This window comes from Leucopleurus acutus (assembly GCF_964270905.1).
Source record: "Leucopleurus acutus genome assembly, chromosome: 14".
In the NCBI taxonomy this organism is placed as follows: domain Eukaryota; kingdom Metazoa; phylum Chordata; class Mammalia; order Artiodactyla; family Delphinidae; genus Leucopleurus; species Leucopleurus acutus.
This window is the reverse complement of record NC_139156.1, coordinates 8,263,710-8,281,689: the sequence shown is the minus strand read 5'-3', so window position 1 is coordinate 8,281,689 and position 17,980 is coordinate 8,263,710. Positions and strand designations below refer to the sequence as shown.

At 48.8% G+C, this 17,980-nt stretch overlaps 1 protein-coding gene across 2 annotated transcripts in view; it reads right to left on the bottom strand.

The window, feature by feature from the left end:
• The window catches only part of CPXM2 (carboxypeptidase X, M14 family member 2), a 120,583-nt gene extending 111,524 nt beyond the window's left edge, over positions 1-9,059 (bottom strand). For both annotated transcript variants that reach the window (XR_014326758.1, XM_082855050.1), the window contains exon 1: positions 8,757-9,059. Coding sequence is in view for 1 of the 2 variants with exons in the window: in XM_082855050.1 (XP_082711176.1) it covers positions 8,757-9,057 (301 nt within the window). In the remaining variant the exon portion in view is untranslated. The remainder of the gene's footprint in view (positions 1-8,756) is intronic.
• Between the last annotated feature and the right edge of the window lie 8,921 nt (positions 9,060-17,980).

The window sequence follows — 17,980 nt, the reverse complement described above, 5'->3', positions numbered from 1 at the left end:
GTGAAATAAGGAGACATGGTACCTGCCTCGGTGGAAGTTACGGAGAGGAAAGAGATGACATACATCAAAGCACTGAGGGCCGCGCCTGACCTGCAGTGACCTCTGAGTAAAAGACAGCCTCCACCTCCTCACCCTTCCTGTTAGTCCCAAGTCCCGACCGTCACAAAGCACCGTCCCAGGTGCTGGAAGAGTAACAGCCAACACGTGGAGCACGTGGGGCACAATTTACAAGGCATTTTCACATAGATGAAAACATTCGATCTTGGCAAATACCCATCGAGGGCAGGAAGCTTGCTACGAACATTATTCTACAGAGCGGGACACGGAGGCCCAGAGGAGAAGAGACCCACCCGAGGTCACTGACAGACAGGAGCAGCAGAGCAGGAGCCTGACGCCAGGCCTAGGCCCTTCCCTGCCCCTTCTTCTCGTACAGCAAGAAAGGCAGCATATGGTCTGTACGGATGACAGAAAGAGTGAAGTGGAAATAATGCACAGAGAAGGAGCCGGGACCAAATCAACATCTCCATCTGGGCTGCGTGACGAGTTCCTTAAAAGTAGCAAACTGAATTGCCGATGCAGGCCACATATTCTATTCTGGTCCATGGTGATAAATATCACACTCCTTGATTGACAGGAAACTATTTTTCCCCTCTCTATACTAGGAGCTTACAGTAGCAACCCCAGAATCCGAAAAAATTCTTTGCTGCATATGTGTATTTTCCCAAGAAATTCCAGCCCTATGGCACCTGCGCTCCCTCTTGTGAAGGACGCAGCCCCGCCCTAAGCTCCTTGCCTGGCTCCTGTGAAGGAACCCGCGTGAGGAGGAAGGATGCGAGAAACCAAGCCACTGCAGGTTCTCGGGAGCTCCCCAGAGAGGCAGCCTCGCGGCACCGGGACAGACAATAATTCCGCTTTTCTCAAATACCATGGGACCAAGGAGGACCTTGCAGGCGAACATGAAAAGCCGAAACAAAAGCAGTTAGAAACCTGTGCTCCCGGGACTTCCCTGGCGGCCCAGTGGTTAAGACTCCAGGTTTCCACTGTAGGTGACGTGGGTTTGATCCCTGGTCGGGGAACTAAGATCCCGCAGGCTGCGCAGAGCAGCAAAAAAAAAAAAAAAAAAAATCAGAAACTCGTGCTCCCTGTGTGTGTTAGCAAGAAAAGGATCATGACACAGGGAGGGGACAGCCTGTGTCCTTATCGAGTTCCCAAATCTGAGACCGTCAAGCTCCTGGCAGAAGGAGGTGTCCCAGGGATCTGGTGAAGCCTGAAAAAAAGGGGCTGAGTGGCTGAAGGACGTGCCTGCTTCCGTTAATCAGTGACCTGAATGGTCTGGGCTGGAGATGGAAGCACCAGTGCAGTTTTCTAAGTACTTTTTTAGCAGGGCTGGATCAAAGTCAATCGATCCATCAGCCCGTCCATCAATCAATCAAAAGCCCTCCCCTGCTCCTGCTTGGCTGTGTCTTCCCTGGGAAACTAGCTGATCAGACCGTGTCCTCCTCTGGGCTGGCCTCCTGTGCAGAAGAAAGACCTTGGTCTCGTGCAGAAGACTTGGCCTCCACCAGGGTCCCCAGGGCAGAAGGGAGAGCCACGCCCAGCCTCTGTGCAGCAGCAGTCACCTTCCTGACCTGCAACCAAGCACGAAGCCCTTAGCCTTTAAAGAGATATCCCGGTAACCACAGCAGGTGGGGTGTGCCAGCCCTGCAGGGGGCACTGCTGGGACTTGCTGGTCTCTGTTTGGGTTCTGCCTGGAACCAGCCTGAGACAAGGCCTTGGAGGCTGGAGTGAACGTGAGAGGTGATTTCATGAAGCACAAATGAAGAAGTGGAGGGAGTGAGACTCAGCGAAGGAAACGCCAATAACCCGGGCTGCACTGCTAAGCGGGACCCATCAGGACTCAACGTAGCTGGGGGACCTGAGGACACTGGGTAGGAGCTGCCTCCGACCTGTCCCTCGAAAGACTGCGAGGCTGTGCATCGACCTTCTAACCTCACACCACCTTGGGAAGCTTATTATCATTATTTTCCCCGTCACAGTGAGGAATTCGAGGCGTGAAGATGTCATACGTGCCCATGAGTGGCAGAGCCAGACTTTGAATCTCTCTGAATCCTGAAAAAACTATGCCAAACCCTTCCATGTGCCTCTCACGGATCAAGTATTCCATAAAAATCTAGAGTCTTAAATGAATATTTGAAGGTGTCTTGTGTGGCTCTGACCATCCTACGATACCCAGATCAGTCGTCGATGGGATCCCAGCCAGTTACGAACACTAGCCCTTCCCGTAGCCATCCAAAGCCACCCCAGTTTTATGGGTTTCATGATCCCAGAAAAGCAGTGATGGGGGCAGGGACCTCAGAAGGCCACAGAAGGCAGAGCCATTGCTGGAGGTGCAAAGCCTGAGAGCTCAGGCTCCCTGGCCACCTCAGACATCCAGCGGAGACCCCCACCTCAAAAATCCAGGTTCCAAGGGACTTCCCTGGCAGTCCAGTGGTTAAGACTCCACGCTTCCACTGCGGGGCGCACGGGGTCAGGAACTAAGATCCCACATGCCGCGTGGCGTGGCCAGGTTCCAGGGCCCAGGCTGCTGTTGCCACGGGACTGAAGCCACCACCCACCGTGAGGTCTGGCAGCCAGGGATGCCCAGGGCACGCAGGAAACGCGGTGGCTATTTTCAAGAACCACAGCATCCAACCCAGCTTCCCCAAACACGCAAGTGTCTGTCCCTTCATTATCCACGCACAAACCCTGGTTTCTGGAACCATGGGCACAGTCGAGAGGAGATGTGCCAGCGCGAATAGCTGACTTTGGAAAGCGTTTTGGAAACAGAGGTGGTGTCTTAGAAAGCTGCTTGCTGATGTATGTGAGAAGACCTTTTTTATAAAAAGTCCTTTCCCTAGGAATTTTGTAGGGAGTTGGACCAAACACTTTGGATTTAACTCTTCAAGAGAACATATAATACCATGATATAAAGATTTCTTGTTATTTGTTTAGGCGTGCTGATAGCCTTGTGATTGCTTTTAAAGTATATAGTGAAATATTTACAAACACATTCATCTAATCCTCACACTCCAGCTTTGCCCGGCAGAAGACATTTCCATCTGAAGGCCAAACCTTGCAAGACGCCCTGAAGAGTGTTGCAGCAAAAGCTTAGAAGTGAAGCTCTTTCCAGCAACTAGCTGGCAGCGCTTAACAGAAAGGGCTTTGTTTATAACCAAATATGCTCAAATAACAACTCTTTGATTATCGCCGCCCACCCGCCCCCCCCCCCAAGCCGGGGCAACACAGTACAAAGTGCAAACTCTCCAGTTCTGGGCACAGACATACGAACAAACACGGATCGCTGCCCACTCTGCGAATTCCACGGACTCAAGACCGTGGACCAAAACCATGGATGCAATGCAGGCACGCATGTATTCCAACAGAGGTGCATGCTCCCAGTCCTTGAAGAAAGCAATAAGCAAGCAGGAACCCAGAAGTTAAAGGCTACTTCTAACCCAGTGGAGGGGGGAGAACAAAACATCTTCAAATCACCTATTAAGAGTCTTGTTTATTAACTTGGTTGTTTCTTCCTACCACTTGGGAGGGAAAAGGCAAATCAGTTATATAACTGTGGTTTACTTCTCTGTTCCATTTTTTTCTCTACAAAGAGTATGGCTCCAAACCAAGTCCATCAATTTGGAGATGACATGAGAAGTACACCCCAAATCCACTCCCACGCCCAGAATGTGGTCCGTCATCTCACTCTTCACCCTGGGATGATGAAAACTGGGGCCAGGAGACTCACTCTTTGGACCTCAAAGCATTCCAACTGCGGGGATCTAGAAAATATTGAATTTGGCTAGAAACAGCTGAATAAATGGAATTAGAGAGAAGCAGCTTGCCAGGTCCCTGTGAAGAAGAACATGCTAGCAATCAGTACTATTTATCCAATGGATAAGCAACCTCGCAAGGTGGTGTGCGCCCGTCAGTAGAAACGTGTGAGCCAAGACTGGCGTTGAAGTAAACTTCCAGGGGCTTCCCTGGTGGCGCAGTGGTTGGGAATTCGTCTGCCAATGCAGGTGACACGGATTCGAGCCCTGGTCCGGGAGGATCCCACGTGCCGTAGAGCAGCTAAGCCCGTGAGCCACAACTGCTAAGGCTGCGCTCTGGAGCCCGTGCTCCACAGCAGGAGAGGCCACTGCAGTGAGAGGCCCGCGCACTGTGGCAAAGAGTGGCCCCCGCTCGCCACAACTAGAGAAAAACCCAGGTGTGGCAACAAAGACCCAACACTGCCAAAAATAAAAGAAATAATTTTTTTAAAAAAGTAAACTTCCAGGCCCAAGATGGAGTTGCTCTTACCCGGGGTGCCGCATCAGGAAACAAAACTTAGATAAGCTTCCTGTTCCTAACAACCTTAGTCAGAAATAGTTAGCCAGTTCCCCAACGCCAAGCCAACTCTGGGTCTTCTCACCCCAAACAAAGTGGACTGTGACACCCCAGCCAACCAGATATTTTCTATGTTCTCCTTCCTTGTTCTTTATTCTTTGTCCTATAAAAGCTTCCTGCCTTCCGCCCCATTTTGCCATTCTCCACAAGGAGACTGTCCATTTCATGAAAGTGTTAAAAAAAAGTTTATATCACCTAAATTGTCTTCTTCAATCATTTTTTAACACCGAGCAGCCCACTGTCGGAATCTTGCAATAAACAAGAACTTGCATGCAATGAACACTTAGGTTCCTTGAAGTTCTAAAATTCTGGGAGTTACTGATGTTCACAATGAGGGCCTCAGAAATTTTATGATATTGAGTCCCAGTCCACCACAGAAAAGGATTTCACAGTTCTGTATCCTGATGGTGGTGATGGTTCCATGAATCCACAGATGTGAGACAATGCAGAGAACCACACACACACACACACACACACACACACACACACACACACACACACACAATGAGTGCATGTGAAAACCAGGGAAGGTAACCTAAAAGTTAAAAGTATTGTACCAATGTCAATTTCCTACTTTGACATTGTATAGAGCAGTGATTCTCAACCCACTGGTGACAGGTGACAATGTCTAGAGACATTTTTAGTTGTCACAACTTGGGGGAGGGCGCTACCAGCATCTAGTGTGTCAAGGCCAGGGATGCTACTAAACATCCTACAATGCACAAGACAGCCTTCGCCCTGAGACACACGCACGTGCACAGACACACACACACACACACACACAATTGGCCCCAAAATGTCAACACTGCCAAGGTTAAGAAATCCTGTACCGTAGTTCTAAAAGATGTTATAATTGGGGGAAGCTGGGGAAAGAGTATACAGCAGCGGCCCCCAACCTTTTTGGCATCAGGGACCAGTTTCATGGAAGACAACTCTTCCACAGACGGCGGGTAGGGGGATGGTTTTGGGATGATTCAAGCACATTACATTTATTGTGCATTTTACTTCTATTATTATAACCTTGTAATATATAATGAAATAATTATACAACTCACCATAACGCAGAATCAGTGGGAGCCCTGAGCTTGTTTTCACTAGCCACTCACTGATAGGGTTTTGATATGAGTCTGCAAGCAATTGATTATTATGGTCTCTGTGCAGTCAAACGTCTCTGCTAATGACAATCTGTATTTGCAGCCGCTCCCCAGCGCTAGCATCACCGCCTCAGCTCCACCTCAGATCATCAGGTGTTAGATTCTCATAAGGAGCGCGCAACCAAGATCCCTCGCATGCGCAGTTCACAGCAGGGTTCGCGCTCCTATGAGAATCTAACGCCGCCGCTGATCTGACAGGAGGTGGAGCTCAGGCGGTAATGTGAGCGATGGGGAGCGGCTGTAAATACAGATGGAGCTTCACTAGATCGCCCGCCACTCACCTCCTGCTATGCCACCTGGTTCCTAATAGGCCACAGACCAGTACTGGGGACCCCTGGTATACAGGATCTCTCTGCACTATTTCTGCAATTTCCTGTGAGTCTATAATTACTTCCAAATAAAAACTTTAAAAAAAATTTAAGATTTCACTCTATTCAGCACATCAGGGCTCTACTTCTCCGGAATCTGTCAGCCACTCGTGGAAGAATGCAGTGCTCTCAATTAACCAAAGGATTCAGCTGTCCAAGCCACTTCCAGGAGAATGTCAGCCCATGACATCCATTGCACATTTCTGTGATAGCATGAAAGAACAGTCAAGAGGCAAGTCAAACTCACACCAAGATCAAATCCCCAATGCCCTTGGCTCCTTAAGTATACCTCCCTATGGGATTCAGACAAGACTCCCTCCTAGACCCTGACGCACAGAACATCTGCCTTCCATCTTCCCTTGAGCCCAGCCCTTATGCAAGATACCGGCTATCTAGAAAATACCTCATCACCTGCAAAGACAAAGCACATGACAGACTTTTCAATGAGTAATTATATATGCTTTCACTTTCTTTTTCTTCTCTAAATCTTACCTCTCACTCCCACCTCAGTGTCTAGACAGTGCCTGGTAGGTAGCAGGCACCATCTACCCAGTCCAGAAGTTCACAGCAAAAAGAAACGAATGCTTCTATTATATCACGAGCAGTACATATGTCAAGCCACGCCTTAAGGGGGGCAAAATCATCTCCTCTTACTGCAGTTTAACTGCACAAACTATCACTGACCCCCCTAATCAAAGTCAGTCTTAACCAAGCTCCCCCACTTGGGGTCCAGGATAAAGGGTTCCAGTGGTCAAGTGCCATAAAAGGCGGGATGGGGAGAACAGACTTGAAAGTATTTGACCAAGGTCACACTTTGTTTGTCAGAGTCGGGGAGCTCTGAAAAGCCCCACACAATTTATTAGAAACACACACTCCAGGCAGGAGGCCTGGAGGCAGCTCTCCAGAAGCTGAGTCTCTGGAATTTCCAGGGCCCTGTTTTTATTTTGGGGAATCAGCAATGCAGCCCTCAACACACCTGCAATAACCTTCTCCAAGCCGCCAACTTTGGTGCTTTCCAGGAGGGCGGGGCCGGGGCTGTCTTGCACTCCCCTCCCCCCAGGACCTCACCCAGCATCTGATGTTGGAAAGGTTCTCCGTAAGGACCTGCGGAATTATGAAGAACTCACAGAAGGGCTAGCACAACCAGGAGGTGACACACTGCAAGCTTTTGTTGAAAAGCTCATCAAACAGCTGACAAGTAAGGTAGCAGGCACTAGTCGTCTTGGGCAGATAGAGATGCTGAGGTCCGGGAAGCTGAGCGCTGAGCCCCAGACCCGGGCGTTAAGTGCAGTCCTCACACTCTCAGTCTGCGGCTTCTTCCATGCTCCCCTTGCCGTCCCCCTAGTAAATACCAGAACCTAACAAATGTGTCTCCCACCCACCTCTCCCAACCACGCCCCAGCGCTGTGCTAACCACGTAGCAGATACTAAAAAAACAAAAACACATGCCAGCTTGATTCAAACTACCAAACAAAAAAGGTCTTGAGTTAAAAGCACAGGAGAGGGGCTTTCAAATCTCCCACACCAGCGAGTGACCCTAAGCAGCTTGCCTACGTGGTCAGAGCCTCAGTTTCCTCATCTGTCAAGTCACAAGAATACCCACCCCTCAGGGCCCCTGAAAGAATGAATGAGACGGCTGCCCGTAAATCTCCTAATAAAGTCGCAGCAGATGGTCTACAAATATGAGTGTCTTTTCCCAACTCCTATTCCTGTTACACAACTCACAGAACTGCCTGCAGATGTACAGAGTCGCCCACAGACTGAAATATGGCAGGACTCCCCCTCCAGGTAAGTGCGAAGGAGCTGCTGAGATGGGCCCACACACTCAAGAGTTCTGGGCCGCCATCTCCACTCCTTCCCCACTGCCTCGCTGCTATCTCTTGTGAACAGTTTAACCAAACAAAGGTGATGCCTTTCATGCCAGGAGCTGTGTAATGGTGCCACTGGCATGTATCTCCTTTCAAGGAAGGCCGTTACAAGGCCGGAGAATTTGGCCACAATCCTGCCTCATGCCTCAATCTTTAAATACTAGGACCGCAGCCCTCTGCAATTTCAGCAAAGAACATTTGGGACAATGAAGAGAAAGTCCCCCTTCTCAAGGAGTGTAAGAAACTAAATGGAAGTCATTTCCCCAAGACGGGGCAGGCAGAAAGTGGGGATGCAACTGAGAAGGCTGGGAGAGACGGCCGGCTTCAGGCGCCACTGGGCTTCCCTAACCCCTCTTCCGGCACAGGAGTCCAGCTGCAGCCCAAGGCTCCCCGACAGAGGCTCTGCCATCCTGCCCCTACTGGACAGAGGATTCAAGGGACCCACAGAAAGCAGGAGGGAGGGGGCCGAGAGGGGACCCTGCCTGGGGAAAGGTCCACCGCTGAGCTCTCCCAAAACAGACCAACTAGTCACATCGCCAAGTAGGAAATTCACTCTCAAGAAAACGCCCTGGGAGAAGACTGAAAAAGTAGGCAGAGTAGGAAGACGTGTCCGGCAGAAAGATCCTTTGCCCAGGAAATTTCAAACTTGGGGGCATTGGGACCAGCTCCCCAGGCAGCTTCCCAACTGCACAGTCTGTCTCTACCTGACAGGGGACCGCCGGTCAGGTTTAAGTTCCAGGGCGCTCGGAGGGGCCCGCGGGATGCGCAGTGCAGTGCCTAGGAAGGGGGTGGGGGGCAGCGATGGGGAGGTTCACCGGTCTCTCATCCCAGACACACGGACTGCGAAGCCAGCGGTCGCCTCAGACCCGGCGGGCCACCGCTGGGACAGGCGCACAGCCACGGGCGCCCCCTCGGGCCGCGCAGCGCAGAAAGTTACTTACCTGGCGGAGGCGTCTCCGGAGCCAACTTCTCCCTCTTGGGAGCTTTCTTGGGCTTGGTCGCCTTCTTGGGCGCCCTGGGCTCGGACGCGCGCAGATTCCGCTCCTCCTCGCTGGGCCCCGCGGGCAGCGGCGGCGAGAAGGGCTCGGGCTCCAGGCGCGCGTAGTAAGGCTCCCGGCTCCAAATCTCTTGCACGTAGTAGTCGGGGTCCTCGACGGCTGCGCCCTGGGCCGCGGCCCCGGCCAGGGCCACCGCCAGCAGCGCGAGAGCCAGCGCCAGCGCGGCTGCCCCCCGGCGGGCCATGCCCGTTCCTCCCCGCGCCCGGGGCAGGGTCACGGTCGCCGGGAGCGCCGGGCGGGCGGCGGGCGCGGACAGCGGCGCAGGGCAGGGGCGCCGGCCTCAACAGCGGGGCGCACGGGACGCTGAGGCGGCCGGCCGGCGGCGCGTGTGACCCGCTCTCCGGGCTGGGCTGGGCTGGGCTGGGTTGGGCTGGGCCGGGCCGGGGCGGGCAGGGGCGCGCCCAGACGCGGGGCGGGCGCAGGGGGGCCGGCCCCGCCCTTCCCTCCTCCCTCCCCTTCCGGCCGACCCCGCGGTGGCGGGCCCTTGGAGCCGGGTGTCGAGAGGCCCCTCCACCCCATCTACTGTCTCCAAACCTCCCCCTTTGCCCGCACTCCCGAAGCCGGCCAGAGCTGGGCGCCTGCTTCCCCAGAGACTCGAAGGAGTTTCCATCTAGAAGGAACCTCGAGCCGTTTTACGGGTTGGGGAACCGTGACCCACGATGAGAAAGGATCGGCCCAAGGTCCTAAAGCAAATTAGAGCCCGAAGCCTAGTCTCCAGCTCTCCTGACCCCTACCCCGTCCCTGGCTCCACAACAGACACGGGTTCCCCACCGGCCAGACAGACCTTTCCTCAACCTGACCATGATCCTATTTCAGGAAGTATGAATGAGGAACCCAGGTCCCCAGGGCTCTGAGGAGTAAAGTGTCGGGGAGGGGTGGGCGGAGCCCTGCTCCTGACTGAGAAGTGACCCTGTTGGGTGAGGAGAGAAGAGGAGTCATCCTCCGGCTGACGTCCTGGCGGTCACAGGGCGCATTTCGTTCATCGGATGAGCAGGTTCCTGTCTTCAGGGCAGGGAGCTCACGCTACGTTTTGAAAAAGTAGCTTATGTTCTTGGAAAACTCTCTGTTCATCTTTCAGGCTGGGATGTTGGGGAAATGGGGCCTGCATTGGTTTTCTACTGCTGCTATAACAGATTACGACAAATTTAGTGGTTTAAAGCAACACATACTTATTATGGTACAGGTCTGCAGGCTAGAAGTCTGAGCGGGGGTCACCAGGCTAAAGTCCAGGCTTCGATCACCAGGCTGCATTCCCCGGTGGGGCCTCTGGGGAAGAATCTTCCAGGCTCACACAGGTGTTGGCTGAGGTGAGTTCCCGGAGGTGGTAGCCTTGAGGTCCTCCTTACTGGCCGGCCATCAGACTGGCCCGTCTTCACTCCCAGGTGCTGCTGTGTTCCTTCTCCTGCTGGCCATGAGGCATTGCCGGCAGCCTCTCTCTGGTCCTGTATGTGGCCTCTACATCACAGAGCCAGCGCTGGCATGTTGGGTCCCTCCAGTGGCTTCAAATCTCTCCCCTTCTGCCAAATCTTCCCTCTTCCCAGCTGGGGAAAATTCTCTACTCCTGGATCGGATGGACCCACCCAAATAATTCAGGATAATCCCCTTCTCGTAAGGTGGTGACCTCCATCACATCTGCAAAGGCCATTTTGCCATGTAAGCGAACCGGTTCATGGATTCCCAGGATTCAGGTAGAAATATCTTTGGGGAGCCTTTCTGCTGACCCCAGGGACAGACTGACCCTCAACTCGCAGTTGGGCTATCACCTTCCCAGTCCCTGTGGACCTCACCATTCCAGGGTGCCACTGAGTTGGGTCTGGGCACTCAGGCAAGGCCTCCCCATTTCCCTGGAGTCACACTTCCGAGCCCACACAGTGAGCAGGCTTGGGCCATCCCCTGTCTCTGGCCTCCCCTATTTGCCATCTGGTTTTCTCTCATTATCCCCACACAGACCGATTAACCAGGCCATCCTTTAGGGCAGGTTTCCTGGGCTCCCAGACCTCAGGCCAAAGCAGAATGGATGGGGGCGGGGGGGGGGGGAGGGGGCAGGCTGAGGCAGGGCCCTGCCCTATCCCAAGGGCCAGGAGGCCTTGGACTTGGTTGTCAACTTCCCAGGACATTCTGGAACCCAGAGCCCGCAGAGGTCTCCAGAGTGAGAGAAGAGGAAGGCCCCCTTCCCTTCCCTCTACTCTCCAAGTAGGCCTGGGCTGGGCTGGTCCATGACCCCCTCTGGATGCCTTCCCACCCTCTTCCAGGATATATTCCCCGGGGCTCACTCACAGGGGCTCTAAAGCCAGGCACTCCAGACAACAAATTAAGTCCACACGGGGCTTCAGTGGCCAAAAAGCAGCAAGTGACACACCCAGAAGATCCAGCTGGCTGTGCAAAGCGCAAGCAAGAGGGTCACCTGGAATCCTCCATCCAGGCAGGGTTGCACCCTGCACTACCTCCACCAGAGACCCCAGAGCGTGCTAAACACGCAGATGTCCGGGACCCACCCCAGACCTACAGGATCTCCTGAGGGGTGGGATTGGGTGCTGGCACGTCTAGAAGCTCCTCACGTAATTCTGATACCGTTAAAGTTTGAGACGAACCTTCTCCCTCCCATTTTACGGGGGAGGAGACTGAGGCCCAGACTCACCCAAGGACACAAAGCAAACTAGTGGCAGTCAGACTAAATCCTTCTCTCCTGCCTTTATCCAATCGTTAAAGTCAGGCAGCCTGAGTCTTGATGGCCCCAAACCCACAAGTTTTGAAAACGTGTTGCTTTCCTGTCACCTCTTAGGTAACTAAAATAACATACACCTCCTCTGCAGCGTCTGGTAAACGAACAGAGAATGTCCCACTCAAACGTGATTCTCAGCACATCCCTCGAATCAGGAAATGAATCCCACTAATCGCTGTTCTCTGTATTATTGCTTGCTTGTTTGTTTTCCGTGGAGAGGCCCATAATTAAAGCAAGCAGACCAAACAGAACAAGAATAGGCACTGATGCCAATGTAGCAACCCGCTGCACGGTTCCTGGAGCTGCCTTTGTCTCCCTCTGATTCTCCATCTCTGGGGCTGCTCGCCTGGAAATTTGCAGGGCACAGCCAGAGTTCACGAAGTTTAGGAAGAGGGGTTGGCCAAGCTGACCTCATTCCTTTGTTCACCAAGCCGCATCCTGCTTCTCCACCCCAGCTTATCTGCCAGGGAGGATTCCTTCATTCTTCAGTTTCCCAGATGAAGACTTTGCCCCATTTATGCTTTACCTTCTAAGACTGCTGACACGTCTCTGAATCCTGTTGCTTCTTGTGGCACATCTTCTTTAACTCACCTCTTCCTCCATTCCCACTGGCAGTATCCTGGTCCATTGCTCAGAGCCTCGCGTCAGGTTACTGGGACACTTGCTTGGCAGGTCTCTCTGCTTCTGGCCTCTGTGACTTGCTGTCCACCCCACATGGGAAGCTACCAGCTTTCTCCCTGAAGCACCCATGTATAATGTCGCTTGCCTATTGAAAAACCTAAAGTGCTTACGCATCTCACGTAAGTCCAACCCCTCTGCATAGGACTCAGGCTCATGCACCCACCCAAACTTAGTTCCCCCAGTGCACCAACCAGCAACAATACTCTTCACTGCCCCTTGCTCAGTGTCTATAAAATCTTTATAAACTGGTAATTATTATAATCTGCTAATTTCACATCCTCCACAGACACAATAGAGTACAAGAAAGATGGAAAATTCTCAGTAAGTCATTGTTGCATGACTAATCATGAGTAAGGGTCTTTCCTGGCAGCAGCAGAGAGTGCTTTTTTCTGAGACCTTTTTGTTCTCAACCTAATAATGTATTTATTTAACTTAAGTCTAGGACCCTAACAAACGGCTGTTTTCATCTCCCAATAGTGTAAGTGGAGCTCAGTAAAGTGCTAACTAATCTTGGATATTTGCCAAGCTATGAAAGCAACCCCTCCAGCTGGGTGTGGTAGCTGGGGCAAATTTGGAAACCAGAATGGCAGCTCAGAATCCCCTCTGGTTTCTGAGTTCTTCAAATGGTGTTTTGTTTTGTTTTGTTTTTAAGTCAACTCATGGTTTGCTTCAGTTGGGAATCTGTTGATGTGCATTTCTGTTAAGCAAGGTGAGCCAGTGTTCATTCATTCATTCGTTCCTGAGACCCAGGATTCTGCTAAGCCAATTTCCGTTCCCCAACAAATCTGTACTTGTCAAAAAATCCTCAAACACCTCACAGAGCTAATAATTTTTCAAATATTTATGAGCCCCACAGAGAAGATTTATGTTAAGCTGCTTGACAAGGAACAATAGAGTGTACAGGTCCGGGAACATTCTGTTGAAACAAATGTTGTCAAGACATCAATACTTTTATAGCATTTTTCATAACGAACTTTCACACTGCTCATTTCCCTAATTATCCCTGAGACGTTTACACTCAGAGAGAATGAAAATGGATTTTTTTTAAATCGGTAATTTGAAAAATTAGCTGCTCTATAAAGAAAAATACACGTTCAGGCACAGTCATTGCTAAAAATATAGTCTCGAGATAGCTGCTCACAAAGAGAGATACTAAGTTGTTATGGCAACGATGATTATAATTACGAAGCTGGAGGGTTTTTCCCGTTCATCACTCTGTTGAGATGTGGTAGTTTAAATGGCAGTGTCCTTTGTAATGTCCTCAATCTCATTACTACGTAATCACCCATTTCATATTTAATTTTCAGTATGTTTGTTCTCACTCCTAGACTCTATAGATTTGGCATCTTTTGATAAGCTTCAGTCTTAGTTCATGGGTCCCGTACCCCTGCAGCTCATTTTCTCTCCTCAGTATTGCCTCTGCTCTGTGATTTCATTTTTAGTTTGACCTGGGGAAACTTGCTTTGGCTTGAGATATTCCATTTGTAAACAATAAGATGCTGTTGTCAAAACTGTTAAGAAATCATACCAACAGACACTTGGGGAGACATTGAACTCAGATTAGTCAGAGGCTGCCCAGTATCCCTGGAGATACAGCATTCCTTGGTCACCTACTATGTACAGGACAATTTGCAGGTATGATCACATCTAACCTTTGTGCTGATTTCTCTCCATGTATCCATTCCCATCTCTATCCCCCTTGGTCGTCTGCATCCTAAAAGCTGACCCTTGTGGAATGAACATCCTTGCCCTCTGGTTTCTGATTGGTTATGGTCAATAAGAGGTGTCAGTAGGAGATGGGGGGTGGGGGAGAGAGATCTGGGTACTACTCCTTCCCCCAACCCTTCCATGTCCCTCCCTACTTTGGCCCCAGGGGTCCTACTGGTGGCTGCATCTTTGTGCTGCCCTGAAGCCCCCCTCCTCAGCTCCTGTTCTGCAGGCCGATGGGCAGTAATGACTTCCTGCAGGTCTAAGCCTGTTCCCACTAGTCTCTGACCCATCACAGGGCCCAAGATGCACTTAGGCACAGGCCCACCCAGTGCTAGTCATGCGGGGTTCTTGGGGGTGGCTTTAGCTGCCAGCAAGTCTCTAGCCCCTTCTTCCAGTGGGATTGCTTAGGATCTAAATTCCTCACGATGGAAATTCTGGAGCTGTTTCTGGGGTCACTTAATGCATGAAACCTAAAAGAGAAGGAGCGTTCATCTCTGTGGAATCACTGTTTGCATGAAAAGGAACTCAGTGTGAGAAACCAGGACACAAAGTCTAGGAAGGTTCTTTCCTGTCCCCCCAGCCCACCACCAACACATGCGGCTGCTGCACTCTAGCCCAGATCAGAAAAACAGTTTTCAAAGGTCTGAAGCTCAGGCCTTCCCCTTTCTCTCCCACTGTCAGGGTACAGGGCTCTCTGAAACAGCAATGCCAAACGCACTCAGTCCACAAACTCAGGGAGGCCTCAGAAATGGAAAAGACCACCCACTCCTATAGCTTATTCTCATGCAACCAAACCCAAAACCAGGTGTTGTACTGCAGTTTCTGCAGGAGAAATCCCTGATCTGTCCACATCACAGAAGATACTGAGCTTCATAGAATAGAGACCAAAAATATAACAAGAAAGTATTATAAGCGTAACAAATTTGAAAATCTAATAAATTCCTAGGAAAAATATAAAATGCCAAAGTTGACACCACAAGAGAGAACCCAAAGAGACCAACAATAGTAAAGAAATTAAAATGGGAGTCGGCCAGTCTTTGTAAAGAAGTTGCAGTGGTTTTACAAGTGAATTTACCAAACTTTTTAAAAGGCCAAAATTCCCATCTCATAACAGTTTTATTCTAGGAAACAGAACAAGAGTGAAAGCTGCTTAGATCATTTTATGTGGCTACTGTAATCCTGATTCTAAAACCACAGGATGGAAATATATGAAAATAATATAATGAGCTCATTTTACTATGAAAACAGATGCAAAGAAATCCTGTCAAGTGTTAGCTAACTGAACCCAACAGCTTCTTTTTTAATACAGTATAAGAAAGCTAGCCTTGTTTTAGGAATACAAGGTTGGCTCAACGGGAGAAACCCTATCTATGTAGTTCATCACAGCAATGGACCAAAAGACAAAAATTGTCTGATTATCTGAATCAATGAATTGTCAATGCATTATCTGAATCTGAAAAGCATTTCTTAATATTCAACACCTAATTAGGAAAGAAACTCTTAGCAAACTACAAATAAAAGGGAACTTTCTTATCCTGATAAAGGTTATGTACCAAAAATCTATAACAAACATTATAATTAATAGAATCAAATTTAGGTGCATTCCCTTTAAGACTGGATTCAAGGCCAGGTGTCCACCATCACTGTTACTGTTTCACAGGGTCCTGGAAGCTGTGGCCAATGATATAGGGGAAAAAAGGATAAAAAAGTGTAAATTTAAGAAGGAAAGAGAAAAAATCTTTATTATTAAAGATTCATCATCTGATCATTTATCCAGGAAAGACCAGCAGAATCATCAGGCAAAATAAGACATAGTTTTTGCAAGATAGGTTGATGAGTAAAAACCAGTGATAACGAATCAGACAATATAACACAAGATAAGATAAATTCACAGTAGTAGCTAATTATGGCTGCAACTATCAATACTTCGGAATTTATCTAACCAAGAATACAGAAGACCTGTAAGGAGGCAACTCTGAAATTTTAGTTAAGAACTTAGATGATGTCCTGACCAAATGACAAGATAGAATTCCATGCTCTTTCATGGATAACTTAGTATCATAAAGATTCAATTCTCACCCCTACATATTAATCTATAAATCAATTAATTGTAAATATAAGTAAATTCTATACAATAAAAAATCTAGTTGGATTTTTGAGAAATTCAATACAGTTATTCTAAAATACGTATGGAAAGAAAAAAGTCCTGAAATAGCTAAGATAGACTTAACTTGTCCAACTAGGTATTAAGACACATCACAAAGTCACAGTTGAAAAAAGGGGGGAAAAAAGAAATAGAAATCATGGTACTGGCACAAAAACAGACCACAGACAAACATAACAAATGAGAGAGCTTAGATACAGACTTACGTGTAATGGGAACGATACACAATGTGAGAATGTTATGAAGCAGGGTAGAATTTTCACTCTGTGGCATTGGGAAATCTGGCTTTCCATATGGGGAAAGCTAAAACTGGATCCTTACCTAAGACCACTCAAAAAGGTAAACTCCAAATGGATTAAAGAGCTAAATGTGAAAAGCAAAACCATGAAGATAATAGAAGAAAATATAGGAAAATACCTTTGTGACCTAGAGATGGGGAAAACTTCTGAAATAAAACCTCAAAAGTACAAACCATAAAGGCAAAATAATTGGCGAAGTTGCTTATATTGAGATAAAGGATTTACATTCCACAAAGGGCACCCTGGACAACATAAACAGACAGATAACATATTGAGAGCCAATACCCGCAATGTTTAAATCTGACAAAAAATCAATACCCATGATATATAAGGAAGAAAAGCCCCAGTAGAAAAATAGGCAAAGGATCTGAACAGGCTACTCACAGAAGAGAAAACTCAAAAGACTAACGATGTATAAAGAGATGCTCAAAGTCATTAGCAATCAGAGAACTAGAAATGATGAGGTACCAACTGGCAACTATTAGCTGCACAGAAACGAGAAAGCTGGATAGTGTCAAGGGTCGGTGATGATGTGGGGTTACATGACCTCCCCTCCAGCATTGCTGGTGGGCATGGGGGCAGGTGACCTCCATCTGGAAGGCAGACTAACGTTCCCTGATGCATTCCTAAAGAACTCATGCCCACCACACCTGTGCTCGTTATTTGTATAAGACAAAACGTTAAAGATTATGAACCCAATGAAAAAGAAAATTGTAGCTGAGAAGCATTTTTTTCCCGCTAAAATGCTTCTGCCAACAGAGAATATTACATTAATGCGGGATCAGATCACAGAAACGATATCTACATCGCCATTTGCACACAGAAGACTTTGGTCCACCAGCTTAACTTACTTGCTTCTTTTCCACTGAATTGAATAAACCGATCAATTTTGTGGCACTGCCTTCTAGAGTCAACCCAAATTAATGATTTGGTAACGCCAATTAACTTTTATTCTTCCATAACTTTCGGATGACTTTTAGGAAGTAACAGATGTAGGAATAGGTGAGCAAATGCAGTATATTAAAAGCATTTGTAATATGCCCTTTTGCCATTTAGGGACTATATTATATAAATACCCCTGTACCGTAAGAAAAGTAGATCCTGTTCTCAAGCTACAATAACCTGATTTAGATCACAACACTAGGCATATATCAAAAGTAGGGCATAGTATTTTTTTAATTCAATTTCATTACATCTACTCTTCGGGGTACAATCAGGAAACAATTTTTTTAAGTCTTGGGTCTTTCCTTCACACCTGGGTATCACTGATGATTTGCTCCAAGTTGTAATTCACATGCTGAAAGGCAGAGTGCTTTAGAAGGGCTCAGGCATAAAGGATGGGGAGCTCTGGGAACAGCAAACACTTCCTTTCCCTTCCCCTGAGCACATTTTCTCCTCCACATGGAGAGGAGGGTAAGCCGTCACATCCAGTTATAAAGTCTGTAGCTAAGAATCCATTTCTACTTCTAAGAAGGTTGAAAATCTGATGCTTTGTGTATCCAACCCAAATTGCAACCACTGTAACAACCTG